This window comes from Lampris incognitus, chromosome 13, assembly GCF_029633865.1.
Source record: "Lampris incognitus isolate fLamInc1 chromosome 13, fLamInc1.hap2, whole genome shotgun sequence".
In the NCBI taxonomy this organism is placed as follows: Eukaryota; Metazoa; Chordata; class Actinopteri; order Lampriformes; family Lampridae; genus Lampris; species Lampris incognitus.
In genome coordinates this window covers 48,180,319-48,202,280 of record NC_079223.1, presented here as the reverse complement: position 1 = coordinate 48,202,280, position 21,962 = coordinate 48,180,319, and the positions used below count along the sequence as shown (strand labels likewise).

Sequence of the window (21,962 nt, the reverse complement as noted above, 5' to 3'; positions counted from 1 at the left end):
AACAAGTAAAAACCGTTGTGATTTTCACATTTATTTTGAGTAATTTGCACAAGTAATTTCCTTCTCTCTCTCGCGCTCCATCTCTGTCTCTCTCGCTCTCCATCTCTCTCTCTCGCTCTCCATCTCTCTCTCTCTCACTCACTCTTCATCTCTCTCTCTCTCACTCACTCTTCATCTCTCTCTCTCTCACTCACTCTTCATCTCTCTCTCGCTCTCCATCTCTCTCTCTCTCTCTCGCTCTCCATCTCTCTCTCTCGCGCTCCATCTCTGTCTCTCTCTCTCACTCTTCATCTCTCTCTCGCTCTCCATCTCTCTCTCTCACTCTCCATCTCTGTCTCTCTCTCTCACTCTTCATCTCTCTCTCGCTCTCCATCTCTCTCTCTCTCTCTCACTCTCCATCTCTGTCTCTCTCTCTCACTCTCCATCTCTCTCTCTCTCACTCTCCATCTCTGTCTCTCTCTCTCGCTCTCCATCTCTCTCACTCTCCATCTCTGTCTCTCTCTCTCACTCTTCATCTCTCTCTCGCTCTCCATCTCTGTCTCTCTCTCTCACTCTTCATCTCTCTCTCGCTCTCCATCTCTCTCTCTCTCTCTCTCTCTCTCTCTCTCTCTCTCTCTCTCTCTCTCTCTCTCTCTCTCTCTCTCTCTCACTCTTCATCTCTCTCTCGCTCTCCATCTCTCTCTCTCTCTCTCTCGCTCTCCATCTCTCTCTCGCTCTCCATCTCTGTCTCTCTCTCTCACTCTTCATCTCTCTCTCTCTCTCTCGCTCTCCATCTCTCTCTCTCTCTCTCGCGCTCCATCTCTGTCTCTCTCTCTCTCACTCTTCATCTCTCTCTCGCTCTCCATCTCTGTCTCTCTCTCTCACTCTTCATCTCTCTCTCGCTCTCCATCTCTCTCTCTCTCTCTCACTCTCCATCTCTGTCTCTCTCTCTCACTCTCCATCTCTCTCTCTCTCACTCTCCATCTCTGTCTCTCTCTCTCGCTCTCCATCTCTCTCACTCTCCATCTCTGTCTCTCTCTCTCACTCTTCATCTCTCTCTCGCTCTCCATCTCTGTCTCTCTCTCTCACTCTTCATCTCTCTCTCGCTCTCCATCTCTCTCTCTCTCTCTCTCTCTCTCTCTCTCTCTCTCTCTCTCTCTCTCTCTCTCTCTCTCTCTCTCTCTCTCTCTCTCTCTCACTCTTCATCTCTCTCTCGCTCTCCATCTCTCTCTCTCTCTCTCTCGCTCTCCATCTCTCTCTCGCTCTCCATCTCTGTCTCTCTCGCTCACTCTTCATCTCTCTCTCTCTCTCTCGCTCTCCATCTCTCTCTCTCTCTCTCGCGCTCCATCTCTGTCTCTCTCTCTCACTCTTCATCTCTCTCTCGCTCTCCATCTCTGTCTCTCTCTCTCACTCTTCATCTCTCTCTCACTCTCCATCTCTCTCTCTCTCTCTCACGCTCCATCTCTGTCTCTCTTTCGCCCTCTATCTCTCTCGCTCTCCATCTCTCTCTCTTTCTCGCGCTCCATCTCTCGCTCTCCATCTCTCTCTCTTGCTCTCCATCTCTGTCTGTCTGTCTGTCTGTCTCTCTCTCTCTCTCTCTCTCTCTCTCTCTCTCTCTCTCTCTCTCTCTCGCTCTCCAGCTCTCTCTCTCTCGCTCTCCATCTCTCTCTCTCTCTCTCTCTCTCTCTCTCTCTCTCTCTCTCTCTCGCTCTCCAGCTCTCTCTCTTGCTCTCCATCTCTGTCTGTCTCTCTGTCTCTCCGTCTCTCTCTCTCACTTTCCATCTCTCTCTCTCTCTCTCTCTCTCTCTCTCTCTCGCTCTCCATCTCTCTCTCTCTCGCTCTCAATCTCTCTCACTCTCCATCTCTCTCTCTCTTTCTCACTCTCCATCTCTGTCTCTCTCTCTCGCTCTTCATCTCTCTCTCGCTCTCCATCTCTCTCTCTCTCTCTCGCTCTCCATCTCTCTCTCTCTCTCGCTCTCCATCTCTCTCTCTCTCGCGCTCTCCATCTCTCTCTCTCTCTTTCTCTCTCTCTCACTCTCCATCTCTGTCTCTCTCTCTCACTCTTCATCTCTCTCGCTCTCCATCTCTCTCTCTCTCTCTCGCTCTCCATCTCTCTCTCTCTTTCTCGCGCTCCATCTCTCGCTCTCCATCTCTCTCTCCATCTCTCTCTCACTCTCCATCTTTGTCTCTCTCTCTCACTCTTCATCTCTCTCTCTCTCTCTCTCTCTCTCGCTCTCCATCTCTCTCTCTCTTTCTCGCGCTCCATCTCTCGCTCTCCATCTCTCTCTCTCCATCTCTGTCTGTCTCTCTGTCTCTCTCTCTCTCGCTCTCCATCTCTCGCTCTCCATCTCTGTCTGTCTCTCTGTCTCTCTCTCTCGCTCTCTCTCTCTTCCTGTCGTCAAGTTCTTGGGTCCACGTTTCTACCAACATGGGGGCAGAAAAAGGTAAAATATGTGAGGGCAGACATTAGGGTGGGGGCAGTAACATGGTAGTAAAGTAGAAAGGGAGGAGGGAGGAGGACGAGAACAATAACCAGAGTTTTTGGTGTGTAGAGAAAGAGATCTGAGGAGGATCAGGAAGCGAGAGAGAAGGGAATCAGTCGGGGAGAAGACACGGCCCAGGAGGCAGGGAATAACTGAGAGCAGCCGCAGCAAAGCTGGAATTGAAGGCACACTATTGCTGCCCAGGGAGCAGAGCTGCTGGGCAAGGCAGAGGAAAACCTTGTTGGTTGTGGTAATGCACTTTTACCCCACCGAGAAGAGGGAGGTGTTTCCTGCATTCAACAGAGGGCCAAAGGTGTGTGTGTGTGTGTGTCTGTGTGTGTTGTCAAGTTTCTCCTGGATCGCCACCTTGCCCTGGTGGAGAAGCTTGCTATGCCGTCCAGAGCTTGGCTCCTGGTAGGGTCACCCAAGGGGGAGGTTCAAGTCAAGTCAATTTTATTTGTGTAGCCCAATATTACACATTTGCCTCAGGGGGCTTTACAGCAACACAACATCCTGTCCTTAGACACTCGTATCTGATGAGTAACGACTCCCTAAAAAAAAAAAACCTTTAACAGGGAGGAAACCTCAGGGTGAGCAACAGAGGAGGCACATCTCTCCCAAGACTGAGAGACATGCAGTGGATGTTGTGTGAACGCAATAAAACACGATTTACAGAATACAACATTGAAAGGGTGGATGACAGAATTATAATGGGATTATAAGATATGAGAAGAATATGATGAGGGAAATGCCAAGCAATGTCCAGATGCCACCAGAACAGCCCAGGACCTGAGCCACGTGACCACCATCACCATATAGACCTGACAGGAGGACAGACTACACGTGCACACAGGAGGACGACACAAGAGAAAACATTAGTCATACATCGGAGTGAGAGAAGGGTATAACATTGAAACAGGATAACAAAACTATATGGATTTATAAGATATACACCGATCAGCCAAAACATTAAAACCCCTGCATAATGTTGTGTAGGTCCCCCACATGGCACCAAAACAGCTCTGACCCATCAACGCATGGACTCCACAAGACCTCTGAAGGTGTCCTCTGGTATCTGGCACCAAGACATTGGCAGCAGATCCTTTAAGTCCTCTACGTTGCGAGGTTGGGCCTCTATGGATTGGATTTCTTTTTCCAGCACATTCCACAAAGGTTTGATCGGATTGAGATAATTTGGAGGCCAGGGCAACACCTCTAACGCTGTCATTTTCCTCCAACCGTTCCCGAACAATTTCGCATTGTGGAAGGGGGCATTATCCTGCTGAAGGAGGCCACTGCCATCAGGGAATGCCGTTGCTATGAAGGGGGGTACTTGGTCTGCAACGATGTTTAGGTAGGTGGCACGTGTCAAAGTAGCATCCACATGAATGCCAGGACTCAAGGTTTCCCAGCAGAACATTGCCCAGAGCATCACACTGCCTCCGCCAGCTTGCCTTCTTCCCATAGTGCATCCTGGTGCCATCTCCTCCCCCCAGGTACACACACAAGTGGCCGTCCACATGATGTAAAGGAAAATGTGATTCGTCAGGCCAGGCGACCTTCTTACATCGGTCCAATTCTGATGCTCATGTGCCCATTGTTGGTGCTTTGGGCGGTGGACAGAGGTCATCATTGGCATTCTGACAAGTCTGCAGCTACACAACCCCATACACAGCAAGCTGTGATGCACTGTGTGTTCTGACACCTGTCTATCATAGCCAGCATTAAATTCTTCAGCAATCTGAGCTACAGTAGCTCTTCTGCGTTATCAGACCAGACAGGCTAGCCTTCACTCCCCACATTTATCAGTGAGCCTTTGGCGCCTGTGACCCTTATGTCAGTTCATCAGTTGTCCTTCCTTGGACCACTTTTGGTAGGTACTGACCACTGCGTATTGGGAACACTCCACAAGACCTGCCGTTTTGGGGATCACTGACCCATTACAATTTGGCCCTTGTCAAAGTCACTCAGATGCTTTTGCTTGCCTGTTTTTCCTGCTTCCAACACATCAACTTCAAGAACTGACTGTTCACTTACTGCCCTAATGTATTTCAAAAGTGCCCGGTGCCCAAACAGTGCACCAGCTGATCGAAGAGAGGGGAAGGACAACAGCTGCCTAAGCGGAAACCAGTGGTGATTCCATATGTGGTGGGAGTGTCAGAACAGTTGAGACGCATATTTTCCAAACACCGTGTCTCAGTTGCTTTCAAACCCCAAAACATGCTGTGCAAGAAATTGGTCCACTCCAAGGATCAGGTCCCCAAGCACGAACAGAACAATACGGTGTACACTGTTAAGTGCCGGGAGGATTGCCATGACTCTGCCAGCATCTGTTTAGTTTCCCAGATCTACAAGAGGATGGCACAACACAGAAGAGCTAATGTGTCAGGCCAGGACTCCGCAGTCTCCACCCATCTACAGGCAAGGGGCCACTCTTTCAAGGATGAGGAGGTGACCATCCTTGATAGAGAGGAACGCTGGTTTGAACGGGGAGTCAAAGAGGCCATCTATGTGAAGACGGAACGACCATCCCTGAACTGGGGAGGGGCTAAGAATACATCTGTCACCATCTTACAATGCTGCTTGTGCTATCCCCCAGTCTTCTGTGAATAGTACATACACATGACCATTGTAAATCTAGTTAATGGTCACGGCAATTTGCATATGAAACTGATCGTTACAAATACATTTACAAATATTTGAGAATGAATGCTAATTTTTTTTTGTTTTTTTTTTGTTTATGAAACCCGTTTGGTCTCCAGAGATGACATTTGGAAGAATTCATTCCTAGCAGAGAGTGAACACTTTTGCAATTATCTTTACATCTACATTAAGAGGTGAGATAGGATGAAAGGATCCACAGTTAGTGGGGTCCTCGTCTTTCTTAAGTAGAAGGGATATGGATGCTTGACCGAGTGTCGAAGGTAACTGACCTTTTTCAGTTCAGTCATGGAACATATTAAGCAAGAGAGGAGAGAGCTTTTCAGCAAATCGGTCGAAATCAGTAGAATAACCATCTGGACCACCTCACCTAACCTAGCTCCCACTACTCTTTCCCATATCTTCATGCTGTGGCTGATCAACTTTATACCTCTGTAGTTGCTACAGTTCTGCACATCACCCTTATTCTTGAAAATCTGTACCAGTATGCAATCTAGGTAGAAACCCCACTGCCATCTCTCCTAAACATCTCCATGCCTCCACAGGTATGTCATCTGGACCAACCACCTTTCCACTCTTCATCCTCTTCATAGCTGCCCTCACTTCCACCTTAATAATCCACCACACGTCATGATTTACTATCCCCACATCATCCAACCTTCTCTCCCTCATTTTCTTCATCAGCCCCTCGAAGTACTCCTTCCACCTTCTCAGCACACTCTCCTCGCTTGTCAGCACATTTCCGTCCCTATCCTTGATCGCCCTAACTTGCTGCTCATCCTTCCCAGCTCGCTCCCTCTGTCTAGCCAATCGGTACAAGTCCTTTTCACCTTCCTTAGTGTCCAGCCTCTCGTACAACTCACCATACGCCTTTGCGACCTCTCTCTTCGCTTTGTGCTGCATCTCCTTGTACTCCTGTCTACTTTCTTCATCTCTCTGACTATCCCACTTCTTCTTTGCCAACCTCTTCCTCTGTACAATTTACTGTACTTCCTCATTCCACCACCAAGTCTTCTTGTCTTTCTTCCTCTGTCCAGATGACCCACCAAGTGCCTTCCTAGCTGTCTCCCTCACTATTTCCACAACTCTTCACTACCACCCAGTGCCTGTCTTAACTCCTCCCTGAACTCCACACAACAGTCTTCCTTCTTCAACTTCCACCATTTGATCCTTGGCTCTGCCTTCACTCTCTTCCTCTTCTTGATCTCCAAAGTCATCCTACAGACCATCATCTGATGCCACCTAGCTACATTCTCCCCTGTCACCACCTTGCAGGCTCCAATCCCTTTCAGATCACGCGTCCCACATAAGATATAGTCCACCTGTGTGCACTTTCCTCCACTCTTATACATCACGTCACCCTGTGTTCCTCCCTGTTCTTGAAATATGTACGTATTTACCACAGCCATTTGCATCCTTTTCACAGAATCCATCACAATCTATCCTTCCATAGTTCTCTCCTTGACACCATACCTCCTCATCACCTCTGTTTCCTTCACCAACATGCTTATTGAACATTGCCTCATTGCAATAAAAGTCCAATTCACAAACACCAGCGCTAATAGCTACACGCAGTTATAGTAAAAATTATTAATGTCTTCAGAGAGGTATTGGTAACTGAAGCCCATCTATAAGAGGTGTCACGTGCAGACTTTGCAGTGATCATGGCAGCAGTGATCATAGCCAGACGAAGGCATCGTCACGCCAGGCATGCTCGTGAGCGGATATTTCACAGGAGAATATCACTTTTTCATTTAACTGAGACCGAAATCCTTCGCAGATACAGGGTGCCAGGTTTAACCATTCTTGCTTCTTGATGACATCCAGGATGACATTGAACCTGCCTACTGTTGTCTTGGCACCAAGCCACCATTTATACTTTGCCACATGGATACTTGCAATCAGATGCAAAACAAGGGTGAATTGCACTCAGCTACTAAACGTTATGGCTGTGTTTGCACTTTCATATCATTAGCACAATATCTTTTGTGAGTTGGACCTTGAGGTGGGGCAGGTAGCGGTTGCAAGTGGTGCACAATTCATGGAGCTATGAGGGGTTGCAATCCATTCTTCGTGAATTTGCCTGTCAATACAGAGTGAGTCTTAGAAAAACGAGACATCTGCAGATAGAAACATAATTAGAATACGAATACTTACAATTAAATTAAGTTCTCTTTGAAATCAGATATGAGTGGAAGTTGTTTCTCTCAAAAGTACTTTAACCATGTCATGATATGCTACTTTAGTACACTTGAACAACAAATATCACTGGGACCACTACAGAAAATTGCAGGTAAACATTTAATATCCAGGAATTCACATTGTAGACACTACCACTGATTATCCCTGTAACACATTGGCCACAGTTCCAAACACTGTTCAGCCATATACAAGGTTTTGACCTCATCTTGTTTCTCCTCATTCCTCCCCCTGGGTTGCAGGCTTGTTCATGTCCGCATCATTAATGACACACGTTCCCCCCACACATTCCCCCGCAAACCGTTTACAGAGCCATCTGTCGCCTTAAAACTCCAGTCACATCTCCCCCCCCTCCCCCGCTTGATGTGCCTCCTCCTCCCCTTCCTTTTCTTTCCTTACTCCCCGCTTCCCTTTGTATTGAAATGGGGAGGAATAAAATGGCTGCAGTCTAAATACTACCAATCAACACAGCACATATTTGCAATTCTTGAACCATCCTCCAGTCTTGAGAGAGAGAGAGACTGCTTTGTTCTAGTGACCTAGGGCTGAAAAGCATCTTTATTGGTATGAAATTTGGTCAGGACATTGGTCTAGACCAGACTGTTGTGCATGTGTTTCAGGGATGCGGGTTTGGTCGAAACGAATTTGGCTCCTCAGGGGTCTCCTGTGTTTATTCATTGTTTTGTATGGGCACGCCTGCGTGCACGGATGTGTTCATTACATTGTCCAATACAGTTTTATGGCTGGCTGCATGAGCTCACATTCATGCTGGCTTGCTGAACTGTGACTTCTTCTATTATGATCCCGAAGCTCGGCGAGCTGTATGGCCCCCCTGGGGCCCGGCTTGGCAGTGACCGCTCGTCAGCCTGGCAGAGTCAGCGTGGAACGGCCACTGGGCGATGGCCAGTTACAGGGCAAAGCAGCCCGGGCAGACAGCTGTGATCTGACAGGGTGGACAACAGTGGATGTTTGAACAGAGGGACATGCCGGGCTGCAGTGATGCATATTAATGAGAGAGGGAGTAAAAGGGAATCTGAGCATTTATCGCAGTTCTGTTCTTCTTGAACCCTCATTCAGAAACAAATATTGCACTTTCCTCTAGTATTGGATTTTACCCAATACTAAAATTTGATACCAAAAGCCAGGAGTAACATGTCAAATAAAAGCAAAATTTCTCAATTTACTGCATCTGTGGCACATGGAAGCCTGTATTTCTTTAATGGTGGGGAAAAAAACTGATTCGGTCTCAATCATTGTGCCCATTGACCCAAAACTAACGGTCTAAGTCTGCACCGTTCAGCAGAAGTAATGAATTAGATTGGTACTCTGTTATTGGCTGGCGTTGAAAGATTTGTTCTCATAATCGGTGTCGGCAATGAAAAAGTGGTATCTGTGCATCCCTACTGTCCACCTACGAAAGAACGGAGGAGACGAGGTTATCTTTTTTCTGTCTTTGTTTGCGGGCGCTGCCTGTCTCAACAGTCTTTCACGTTGCTCTTTTATCTTTCTGTCTCTCTTTCTGTCTCCTCCACCTCTGACTCCGTCTCTTTCTTTCTGGTTAATTGTTCCCTTCTCATTCACCAGTCTCTCACATGATCTTCCTCGTGGTTGAACTTTCTTCTCTGACCTTGGTGCTCTATTTTCTCGTAAGCAGATGAGAAGGACTAGAGAGCCTCTAGACCAGCGGTGTCCAGATACCACAAAATGATGATAATCCAAGTCAGATTTTTCTGCAGTATCTCAACTTTAGTGATATACTACCAAGTTCAAGATCATCTTTATTGTCATTTGTATTTAGAATACAAAGCAGTTCTTGTGTTCTGGCTCTCTGCCTTAACACAAGGGACACAAGGACAAAGGTCACTAGGACACCCCCCCCCCAAGAAAAAGAAAAAGAAAAACATAGACTGTACATAGTGAATTCATACATTACATGTACAATATAAAGTACACAATAACACAACAATGTAAGGTGCAGATGGGTGTGTCAGCTGTTCAGCAACATGACTGCCTGTGGAAAGAAACTATTACTGAGACGGGTGGTGTGTGGTTTGATGCTCCGGTAGTGTTTTCTAGATGGAGGGAGCGAGAACAGAACAGGAGCGGGGTGGCTGGTGTCCTTAATGATGTGTTGGGCTTTCTTTTGCAGTGAGCAGTGTAAATATTAATTATGAAGCTGTGGTAGCTCCATGCCAGTGATTTTTGCTGCTGTCAGTCGTTTGCAGCAGTCTGCAGTCCTGAGCAGTCAGGTTGTCAAACCACACTGTGATGCAGCCTGTCAAGACCCTCTCCATGGTACTGCCGTAACAGTTCATAAGAGTTTTGGTGCTCATACCACAACTCTTGAGACACCTCAGAAAATAGTCTCCGCTGTGCCTTCATGAGGATGCAGTTGGTGTTGAGAGACCATGTGAGGGAGTCTGTGATATGTAAACCGAGAAATCTCAAACTGTCTACAGTTTCAAGAGATGAACCATTGATGGGAATAGACAGAATACCTATGCCTGAATGAGAGGGAGGACAATGGAATGGTCAGGATACAAGGAGTAGAGGCGATGAAGGCATATGAGTTTAAATACTTGGGGTCAACTGTCCAAAGTAACGGGGAGTGCAGAAGAGAGGTGAAGAAGAGAGTGCAGGCAGGGTGGAGTGGGTGGAGAAGAGTGTCAGGAGTGATTCGTGACAGAAGGGTACCAGCAAGAGTTAAAGGGAAGGTTTACAAGATGGTTGTGAGACCAGCTATGTTGTATGGTTTGGAGACAGTGGCACTGATGAAAAGACAGGAGGTGGAGCTGGAGGTGGCAGAGTTGAAGATGATAAGATTTTCACTGGGAGTGATGAAGAAGGACAGGATTAGGAACGAGTATATCAGAGGGACAGCTCAGGTTGGACAGTTTGGAGACAAAGCAAGAGAGGCAAGACTGAGATGGTGTGGACATGTGTGGAGGAGAGATGCTGGGTATACTGGGAGAAGGATGCTGAATATGGAGCTGCCAGGGAAGAGGAGAAGAGGAAGGCCAAAGAGGAGGTTTATGGATGTGGTGAGGGAAGACATGCAGGTGGCTGGTGTGACAGAGGAAGATGCAGAGGACAGGAAGAGATGGAAACGGATGATCCGCTGTGGCGCCCCCTAACGGGAGCAGCCAGAAGTAGTAGTAGTAGTAGTAGTAGTAGTAGTAATAGTAGAGTCATTGATGAAAATAGGAATGTGATTTTCTCTGATCTTTCTGAAGTCAACAATGATTTCTATTGTCTTATTGACATTTAGAGAGCGGTTGTTATCATGGCACCATATGGTTAAATCTTCCTCTTCCCACCTATAGGCCCTCTCATCACTGTCACTTATTAGTCCAGTCACCGTGGTGTCATCTGCGTATTGAATGATGCTGTTATTGTCATGTTTGGCAACACAGTCATGTGTAAACAGGCGGTGCAATAAAATGCCTGTCAGGAAATCAAATAGCCAATTACAGATAGAGCTGAGTCGCCCGGACCAAGACCTCTGAGCTTCAACACCAGTTCGGGTGGTACAGTTGTGTTAAAAGCAGAGCTGTAATCAATAAACAACATTCTGACACAGGTATTTCTCTTTTGAAGGGGTAGTAAAGCAGTATGGAGAGCAGGTGAGATAGCGTCATCTACACACCTATCTTAAATAAAGTGGCTCTCAGCTCTATTGGAAGAGTGAGCTGTGATGGTGGAGTTCTCTCGGTCCAAGTTGTAAGCTTCAGAGCGGCATAAAAGTCGTGAAGCTCATCCGGTAGATAGGCAGGGGGTGTTGACGCTGGGTTCAGATGTATAGTCCGGGATCGCCTGCAGCCACCTCCACATGCGTGGCGAGTCACAGCCCCAGTTTGCCCCTATATTGTCTTTTAGCAGCGATTTTTATTTAATGGTCGCCCGTAAGATGTAAAACTGAGATTCCCTTTTCTCACTAATCTCTTTTTTCCCCTTTCTCCTAATTATAAATAAATAAGAATTCATAAATTCTCAAGAGTTTGAAATCCTAAAAGTTGTTTTTTGTTTTAATCCTGAGGGATCAGCACACGTTGGTGTGTTGGTCTTGAGGAGCAGTGAACGATGGTACCAGGACATTACATTATTCAGACGAACAGGATTTACATTATGGCCCTACTTTATTCAAAGAATATGGACCAGCGTCTTCTTCAGCTGACCGGTCCTTGGCCTGCTCATCTCAGGGATTCTCATTTTTATTTGAAAGGTTTTTCCACCCTATGTACTGGCTATTAGTGCCTGCCATTTTATGCTAACTGATAATGTCTAACGTCGTCCGTCAAATGGCGGGTCGGTTTCACATTTGTGATGTGTTTATTTTGCCCCCTTAGGACCAGTCACATGGAAACTGAACAAGAGCAAAGTGGCAGCTATAACTGTTGTCTCCTGTTGTCTGTCCCACTTCAGAAACAGCTGGCCAGTCTGCTCACAGACCTTGGCTGCACCAGCTCAGCTCTGCTCATCTATGAGAAGCTGGAGCTGTGGGAAGATGCGGTGATCTGCTATGAGAGGATGGGCAAACATGGCAAGGTACACACACACTCACTCTCTCTCTCTCTCTCTCTTTCTTCACCGCATCTCCGTTGCTTTCGAACCCCAAAACACACTACGCCAGAAGTTGGTCCACCCCAAGGATGGGGTCCCCCGGCACAAACAGGGCACTATAGTGTACACTGTTAAGTGCCAGGAGGGTTGCCGTGACTTGCACATTGGGGAAACTAAACAGACGCTGGCCAAGAGGATGGCACCACACAGGAGAGCTAACACGTCAGACCAGGACTCCTCAGTCTACACCCATCTACACCATCTACACAGTCTACACCATCTACACAGTCTACACCATCTACAGGCCAGTGGCCACTCTTTCAAGGATGAGGATGTAACACATCCTTGATAGGGAGGAACACTGGTTGGAATGGGGAGTCAAAGGGGCCATCTATGTGAAGAGGGAATAACCATCCCTGAACTGGGGGGGGGGGGGCTAAGAGTACATCTGTCTCCATCTTACAATGCTGTGATTACAGCTATTCCCCAGTCCTCTGTGAATAGTACACATGGCCATTGAAACTCTAATTAATAGTCACGCCCATATTTGCATATGATACTGGCTGTTGGTTTTGGTCATTAAACCACTGTGTCGTTTATGAGGGTGGGATACCTGCAGTTAGTTGAGACTGAAGAGGTCACTTAGGGCCCAGACACACCAAACCGACTAGTGGCGACGAAGGCCGACTGTTGCGTCGCCTCACGTCGCCTGTCGTCTGGGCCAAAGAGTAGCACTTGAACGCACCCCAAAGACTACAGCTGATGGCCAGCTAGCATGTACGTTCTGCACTGATTCACTAAGCTGAACAGCCAATCAGAGTGATCTCTCTCAGCGATGGGCTCCACCACTTCAACATGCTGAATCAGCTGAAAAGCTGCTGATAGGGGTCCAACTAGTGCCGACGGTGTGGGACACACCACGAAAACGAGGGTCACAGACGCTCACCGACGGCCCGACATTGGCCGACCGTTGGCCCGGTGCGTCAGGGCCCTTAGATGATGATGAAACGTTTCTCTCAATAAATGTTGTCCAGATGAACTGATTCAACTTTCTCTGATGTGTTTACGTGGATTATTGAGCATGCATAAAGACAATTATGAGTGTAAGATGAAAAACCTCTCGTGGTTACGGTGATTGAAAACCTTTGTTCTCCCTATCGCCACTCCCTCTCTTCATTCCCTCGCTAGTTCGCACGACCAACGCTGCTCTCCTTTGCTGCCCGGTCTAAGTCAACCTTGTTCTACTCACATTTATGGTTGAGTCAGATCAGGCAGCAGCAGTGTCAAAGCCAAAACTTCATATATTCAGGTAGGAGTCTTGAAAGTAAACGAGAAGTCGATCGTGTTTTGCAAGCCAGCAAATCCTCCCCTGCTGATCTCAGTACAGGAGAACTGGAGGAACACCGGATGAAGCAAAAATCTTCTTCCTTTTCTTCTTTCGGCTTATTCTCTGTTTCCCAGGGAATAAGCAGGTTTTGCAGTTTCCATCGGTGCCCTGTGAGGGCACAGCACCAACGGCGGTCGTTGTCAACCCAAACCTCGACCAATCTGGTATGGAGCCTCAACTGATCCGGCGTGGTCTTGTCAAGCCGCATAATGATTTGGCAAAATTTGACGTTGGATGCCCTTCCTGACACAACCACTAACCCCATCGACGTGGATGAAGCAAAAATAATTCTCCTTATTTACCTCGCAGCCACACGGAAGAGCCACAGTCTTCAATGTTAAAGCTCTGCTATAAAAATACAATTTCATGAGTAGGATGAATTACAGTCAAAGTGGAAGTCATCTCAGTAGCGGCAGTAAAACATGTCCCGTGGCTGAGCTATGTTTTCTGACCGTTTTCTGAATGAAAGTCAGTCAGCAGAGCAGCCTTGATTCATTCTGTATCTTGAAAACCTCGATGGTTAAACAGATGTGAAGTCTTTTAATAAGGGCTTTGAGATTATGATAGCCTGGTCCCCGTCATTTCATGTCAGGCTTGGTGGCTTTTGTGTGAGGGTCCACCTAAGGAGGCTGCACATCCACAGACTGACAGGCAACATTTTGTCATTAGGTAGATTTTTTTTAGCTTGAGTGCTGCATATTAACAAAAAAAAAACTGTTTTTCCATATATCCCATTCAATTCACTTAGGCGCTGCTTAAAAGTCTTATTGGCAGGAAAAACACTGTTCTTTCTGCCCGTGTGTGTGTGTATTTGGCTTCTCCCGGTAGGCGAAGAAAGGGGTGGTTTGTCGTCAAGGTCACACACCAGAGAAGGGGTGATGCGTACCCCTGGTGGAGGAGATCTGCACTCTACTGAGTGCACTCCTCTAGTTAAACTATAGGATCATGTGGGCTTTGGGATTTCCACAATAAGCAGATTTTGTTTGGAGACAGCCAAAAAGGCATCCCGTTGCATTGACTCAGAAATGCACTCGAGGCAGTGCAGTCAATGCAACAATGTCACTGTATATTCCAAAATATGAATAAATTATGTTCAATGGTGACGTGACTTGTCTGTTTTAAATCATCATTAATAGGCCATGGCTGAAGGCTGAAAAGGGGAATGCTGCACTGAAGAACAACATTGGGGATTGTTAATTATTTCTTTTTTTACAAGTAATTAATATGTAAGGCTTATTTTACTGCACAAAATATTTGATGGGTCCCAGGCAAAGAAATATTTCCACGGGTGGGTCACGATGCAAGAAGGTTTTGGAATCCTTATTCATTCATTTATTCATTCTTCATCAGCTGCTTCTCCGGGGTCGGGTCGCGGTGGCAGCAAGCTAAGTAGGGCACTCCAGACGTCCCCCTCCCCACCAACGCCCTCCAGCTCCTCCTGGGGGACCCCAAGGCGTTCCCAGGCTAGATTGGACATGTAGTCCCTCCAACGAGTTCTGGGTCTACCCCGGGGTCTCCTTCCGTGCCCAGAAAAGCTCCAAAGGAAGGCACTCAGGGGGCATCCTAACCAGATGCCCGAACCACCTCTACTGGCTCCTTTTGACGCGAAGGAGCAGCGGCTCTACTCCGAGCTCCCTCCGGATGTCCGAGCTCCTCACCCTACCTCTAAGGCTGAGCCCAGACACCCTACGGAGGAAACTCATTTCAGCCACTTGTAGCCGCGATCTCACCCTTTCGGTCACTACCCAAAGCTCATGACCATAGGTGAGGGTTGGAACGAAGACTGACTGGTAAATTGGGAGCTTTGTCTTCTGGCTCAGCTCCCTCTTCACCGCAACGGTCCGGTACAACGTCCGCATTACTGCTGATGCTGCACCGATCCGCCTGTCAATCTCCCGCTCCATCCTACCCTCACTCGTGAACAAGACCCCAAGATACTTGAACTCCTTCACTTGAGGCCACAACTCATCCCGAACCCGCCTGTCAATCTCCCAGAATATTTCTATAGTAATATACCAGTGTGATAAACGAGCCAAAATAACATATGGGGTTTTCTGTTCCTTCAAACTCCCCCCTTTCAGTACGTAAACTGATTTGTGCTTCTTATTCAAGGACGATCAAGCGCCGCCGGCCTGCACCTTGCACAACGTGACAGAAACCATTACTTTTTAATGGCTGTTGGTGGCAGAGCACTTCTTAATATTCCCACGGACTGCTTCAAATCGTTTTGTGCACCTCTGACTAATACCATTTTGTTGAATTAATGTTGTAAGTAGCACAGACAAGCCAAAGAGGGTGGGTATGATGGTCTTACCCTTGGTCATTTTCTCTGCTTCAAGTTAATGGGGGCTCTCTTTGTGAAGGAATTGAAGGACTCTGTGCGGGACATAGAAGGGGGTGATGCAGTAAAACGATTGTGATGCAAATTCAAACTTGCTGCGTCACAACTTCCTTTTTTTTTTCTTTCCCCATTTGTCTGGTTATGTGTCTGGGCGCTGCACAGTGGCAGACTGTGCCGATTTCCTGGAGAAAAACATGACGCTTTGCCAACAAACGATAGCCGATAGTCTTTGCTCCAAAGTGGCTGTCTGGAGGATGAGCTCCACAGTCATGAGGTCATACACATCTGGTTTATCTTTGGCACCGGTTCTCACAGTAGTGTAGCTGATTTGGTCTGCCGTAGTCCGCTCTCTCTTTGACCTACCGCGCTTGACCTCGATTTAAGGAATGTAGAGGAGGTCTCTTAAAGTCTCACCAACGGCTGCTCTCATCATGTCGGACATGACTTATTCATGTGTGCATGTGTTGAATCACGCCGTCCCTGCATGACTGGCCAGTATAGCTGCTTCATACACACCAGCAACATGCTTTAGACTGAAGCGTAAAACCCAGAGAATTGTCCCCCCCCCCTTTTCTCCCCAATTGAACCCAGCCAATTACCCCACTCTTCTGAGTTGTCCCGGTCGCTGCTGCACCTCCTGTGCTGACCCGGGGAGGGCTGCAGACTACCACATGCCTCCTCCCATACATGTGGAGTCGCCGGCCGCTTCTTTTCACCTGACAGTGAGGAGTTTCACCAGGGGGACGTAGCATGTGGGAGGATCAAGCTATTCCCCCCAGTCCCCCCCCCCGAACACCCCCCCCCCCAACCGACCAGAGGAGGCGCTAGTGCAGCGAGCAGGACACATACCCACATCCGGCTTCCCACCCGCGGACACGGCCAATTGTGTCTGTAGGGACGCCTGACCAAGCCGGAGGTAACACGGGGATTCGAACCGGCGATCCCCGTGTTGGTAGGCAACGGAATAGACCGCTACGCCACCCGGACGCCCAGAAGATGATTTTCTAACTGTGTAAAACCTTTGCAAATTCTACTTCCCATCATTCTCTTTTTGTTTTCCTGGTTTGGGTCTATTTTCTGCTATAACCCTTCTTTTCTTCATTTTTTCTTGACTTAACAGAGATGCAGAGACTCTTTTGGATTACAGTTAACGACCTGATCAGAATCTGAGGCAGAGCCCTGTTGCTGTGCCGAGCACTCGTGAGCCTGTCAAGCAAAAGTCCTGAGACATGCTTCCACAGTCGGCACGCATTGGTACTGTAAAAGTATTTCTCCTTCAATACAGGGAAATGGTGTCCGGATAGCGTGGCGGTCTATTCCGTTGCCTACCAAGACAGGGATCGCTGGCTCGAATCCCTGTGTTAGGTCCAGCTTGGTCGGGCGTCCCTACAGACACAATTGCCCGTGTCTGCGGGTGGAAAGCCAGATGTGGGTACGTGTCCTTGTCACTGCACTAGCGCCTCCTCTGGTCGGTCAGGGCGCCTGTTCAGGGGGGGAGGGGGAACTGGGGGGAATAGCTTGATCCTCCCACGTGCTACCTCCCCCTGGTGAAACTCCTCACTGTCAGGAGAAAAGAAGCGGCTGGTGACTCCACATGTATGGGAGGAGGCATGTGGTAGTCTGCAGCCCTCCTCGGACCAGCAGAGGGGGTGGAGCAGAGACCGGGACGGCTCAGAAGAGAGGGGTAGTTGGCTTGGTACAATTGGGGAGAAAAAGGAGAAGAGTTTAAAAAAAATCTCCTTCAATACTGCCAAGCAACGTCCAGATGTCACCGGAACAGCCAATCAGAATACTTCTTCCCCCCCCGAGGGGACACTGGGTATGACCTGAGCCATGTGACCAACATCACCATGTAGACCTCGCTGGACTCACACCACGCCATTCACATACACGGGAGAAGAGACAAGAAAAGACTAGTGGCATATCGGACAGAGAGAAGGGCACGACATTAAATCAGGATAACAAACTTATATTAATTTATCAGACATATAAAACGTGATGACGAGGATGCCAAGCAGCGTCCAGGTGGCGACCACCATCACCATGGAGACCTCGCAGGGGGTTAGTCTACACATGCACACGGGAGACTTACGCCCCACTGTTCACATACCTGGGAGAAGAGACGGGAAGGGACGACGTTCAGAGACAGAGAAAGACATGTGAGAGGGAAAAGAGCAGTTGCAATAATCAGTCTATATGTTCTCCTTGGCAGAACAATGGAGTGCTGGCCCGCTGAGGTCGATCACGACCCGCCCCGGGCGCACCCAGCCAGGATCAAGTGCCCGCCCGGCGCCCACAGCCTTATCTGGCCCACACCGACACATCCCACCAACCCTGGCATGACCCCCCCCCAGGCCATCACGAGAGCCCCGCCACCATGCTCCGGGCCACGGCGCATCCACCAGCCAACCACGGGGCCCAACCCCAACCCAGTGACTCACATCTGCCACCCCCCACCCCAAGCCCCAAACCCATGAACGCACCCCGTACGTACACCCAGAAACCGGCTACAGATGCTCCCCAAAACCACAGACCCTCCCTGTGCCTCCACCGGCCCAGTCCAGGAGCTTGAGCCCCCACCCCCACCCCCACAATAGGCTCGGGATCCCCCTATAGCCAGACCACCAATACCCAGGACAATGGCCCATGACACCCATCCAACCGTCATCATCAGTGGTCACTCGGAGTCGAGTATGATTGTCCTCCTTCTAGGTCCTTGTGGGAGGATGCCTGTGCGTGACAGATGCTGATGCGCCTGCAGCCACCACACAGGGGGCCAGAGTCCAGTGGCGTGGAAAACCAAGACTTTTGGGAACCACCATTTGTTGCAGCCTTCAACCGCCTTCACTGGCATTGTCTTCCGCCAGTTCTGCCATTGAAGTTTTTGTTGGATCGCGCTTCGTCTGAAACCTCCCCCTTGACCTATCCGCCTTGGGTGACCCAACCAGGAGCCCAGCTCCGGACGGCATAGCTCTTGGTATCATTAGTACACAAGCTTTTCCTCCGCGACAAGGTGGCGATCCGGAAGTATCCAACCATAGAGACCCAGCGTGGCCTGGAAGGCCCCCACATGCCCAAGACCCACAACATCATCCCGCATCGGAAATACGTAGTATGTGTCAATGGATAATCCTAAAACATGGATAAAAGTAGCATGTATCATCAAATGAATCAACTTTGTTTTTGGATAAAGCCACTAGTCTCCCCACCGAGATATATGCTGTTAATAGGTATAACCATTGTGTGATGAGATGTGGTGGTGATTCTTTCTACTTTTCCAGTGGAACTATTTATTCTAATATTTATTAATTTTTCCACTAAACCTGTTTTCTTGGCAAATGTTACGGCCATTAAAACGGGTTGCTGGACTATGGGTGGTGTTTTCACTAAGGAGGGATCACCGAGAAGACAAACTGATGGGCAAACTGGAATGCTGTGGCCCAGGAGAAAGAATAGTTTATTAATCCTGTGTGTCCATAGTGTTTGAATAGGTGGCCAGAGCCGGATGTTGTGTAAGCAATTGTCAGAAGTATTGAGTGTACGATGTGAGCAAGTGTCTTTGTCTAGGAATCCCATATTGAACATTTGGAGTTGGGTAATATGTACTCTGTGTAAGACGTTGTACTGGATATGTTGCATTTTTGAATTGCGGGTCATAGAAAAGGCATTAACAAATATGTACTTCCAGAAGGCGACGTTGGTGGTGACAGCAAGGTCTCTTTCCCACTCTGTGGTTGGCGAAGACACCGTGTCATCTGTTTTTAATAAGAGTTTGTATATTCTAGAAAAAGGTTGTTTTTTTTTTAAAGCTTGTGATAGCTAGCTTAAAAAAACCTTAAAACTTAAAAAAACCGAGTAGGTGGTTGAAGGTTGTTGTTAGTTAATTTGATTTTTGCTTCTAGAGACTTCTGTAGGTGGAGATATTGCAGAAAGCAGCGGCCACTGATGTCATACCTCTGGGTTAATGTTAGGAATGATAAAAATGAATTGTTTTCGAAAATATGTTCCAGATGGGTGATTCCTTGTCGCTTCCAAGACTTGAAGATTAATGGCTCTTTTTTTTTTTTTTTTAAACTGAAACTCTGGGTTGTGCCAAATTGGAGTGAGTTTATTTGGGGATAGAGTATAACCTGAGAAGTTGTTGAATTTCCACCAAGCTGTCAGAGTTTTTGTGATAAATGGATTTTTAAAACAATCGTATTTCTTTATTGATTCAGAGAGAAATGGGAGCTCAGGCATTGATAATTCCTGACATTAGGTTTGTTCTATTGCTTTCCAAGTATGGTTTAATTGTTGCTCTGGCTGCAGCCATTTGGTAATAAATTGAAGATGGTTAGCCAGATAATAGTGTTTGAAGTTTGAGGCAGCTAGGCCGCTACGGTCTTGGTTTTTTCTACCGTTATCAGTTTCATTCTTGTTTTTGTTTTTTTCCTTCCCCCGCTTCCAGTAGAAACTATTGGTTATAGAGTCCAGGACATTGAACCCCTTTGCTGTCGTTTGAACTGGGGTCATTGAGAAAATGAAGGTATCTAATATTGCTTGTTGTGATAGTTAAAGGAAGATTCGGACATACAGCTACAGCATTCCAGTATTCCCCACTGAGTGGTAGGACCCCCCTAGTCAAACCCCTCCTTTCTCTCTGACCTCTCTTGATTTTTTGACCCAGCTATGTGCCATCTGACCTTCCGTTTTCATCCTGGGTGATTTTAATATCCACATTGGTGAACCTGACTACATCTGTCATAGAATTCCTGGAACTGCTACAGTACTTCAACTTCACACAACATATCAACTTCCCTACTCACAGCCGTGGTCACATTCTGGATTTAGTTTGATCCACTGGTCTCACAATACATCAACTCTCCAGCCTCAACCTCAATATCTCTGATCATCTGGCAGTCACCATGGACATTGAGATCCCTATCCTCATCCCAAAAGTCAAACGCACAATATCCTTCAGAAATCTCTAATATTTAAACTCCCCCCCCCCCAGCTTTCTTCCTCTCTTGCCAGTAATATGTCTGCCTCCCTCCTTGCCTGATAATCCCTCTGATCTATTCAATTATTCTAATGACACACTCTTCTGTCTTGATCATCTGGCCCTCATTAAAACCAAAACAGTCTCATTCGCACACTCAGCTCCCTGGTATACTCCTGAATTCAATCAAATGAAATCCTGTAAGTGCCAGGTCAAAAGACTTTGTAAGAACAGTGGTTTAACAGTGTATCTCCAAGCCTACTCAGACTATCTGTAACAATACAAAGACACTCTCATCATAGCCCGGTCCACCTGCTACTCACAACTCATACACTCTGGCTCCACCAACCACAGGGCTCTCTTTTCCACAATAAACAAAGTTCTCAAACCCAGTGACAATACCTCCAATTCCTTCACAGTTAACAAGTGCAACTCTTTACTTTCAGTTTTTCCGAACTAAACTTGACACTATTTACAGCAACCTTCCTCACCCTCTCCACCTCCCCACCTGTCTCCCCTTTTACCACTCAGCCCCCGTCAAAGTAATCCCCTGTGTCCCCAATGGAGCTGTCCAACCTTAAGATAAGAATGAAAAGCTCCACTTGTCTTCTGGATCCCATCCCATCCAATCTTGTTAAGAACTGTCTCCCAGCTATCTCCTCACTCATCACAGAAATCATTTACTCCCCTTCAGCTCTGGTTCAGTCCCCCATTCGCTTAAACTGGCTGCTGTCATCCCCATCCTCAAAAATCCTTAACTCAACCCTGATACCATGAGGAACTTCTGACCCATCTCCAATCTCCTCTTTCTGTCAAAAATACTGGAATGTGTTTTTGCCTCCCAACTCAAAGCTCACCTCATCTGCAATGACCTGTTCAAAGCATTTCAATATGGTTTCCACTCACAGCACAGAAACAGCCCTCTTTAATGTCACCAATGAACTTCTCCTCTCCTCAGACTTTGGCCACCTCAGCATTCTCATCCTCCTCGGCCTCACTGCAACTTTCAACACCATCAACCACAACATTCTCCTCTTCCGCCTTGAATCCTACCTCAACATCACTGATACTGCCTTCTCCTGGCTAAAGTCATGTCTCACATCAGACCACAGTTCATCAGCATCAACAACTTTACCTTCTTCACTGCTCCTCTGTCTCAAGGCGTCCCCCAGGGTTCAGTGCTCGGTCCTCTCATGTTAATCCTTTACATGCTCCTCCTTGATAACATCATACATTGTCATGGTCTCCACCTCCGCTGCTACACCAGTGATGTCCAGCTATACATCTCCACTAAATCCATCACCACTACTATATATTCCAGTCTAACTAACTGCCCCACTGAAATTAAATCATGGATGCAAGCCAACTTCCTCA

General features: G+C 47.5%; 1 protein-coding gene across 1 annotated transcript in view; it reads left to right on the top strand.

Moving 5' to 3' along the window:
* The window catches only part of ttc27 (tetratricopeptide repeat domain 27), a 312,286-nt gene that overhangs the window by 193,424 nt on the left and 96,900 nt on the right, over positions 1-21,962 (top strand). The window contains exon 12 of the mRNA XM_056291937.1: positions 11,745-11,867. Within this exon, the coding sequence (XP_056147912.1) occupies positions 11,745-11,867 (123 nt within the window). The remainder of the gene's footprint in view (positions 1-11,744; positions 11,868-21,962) is intronic.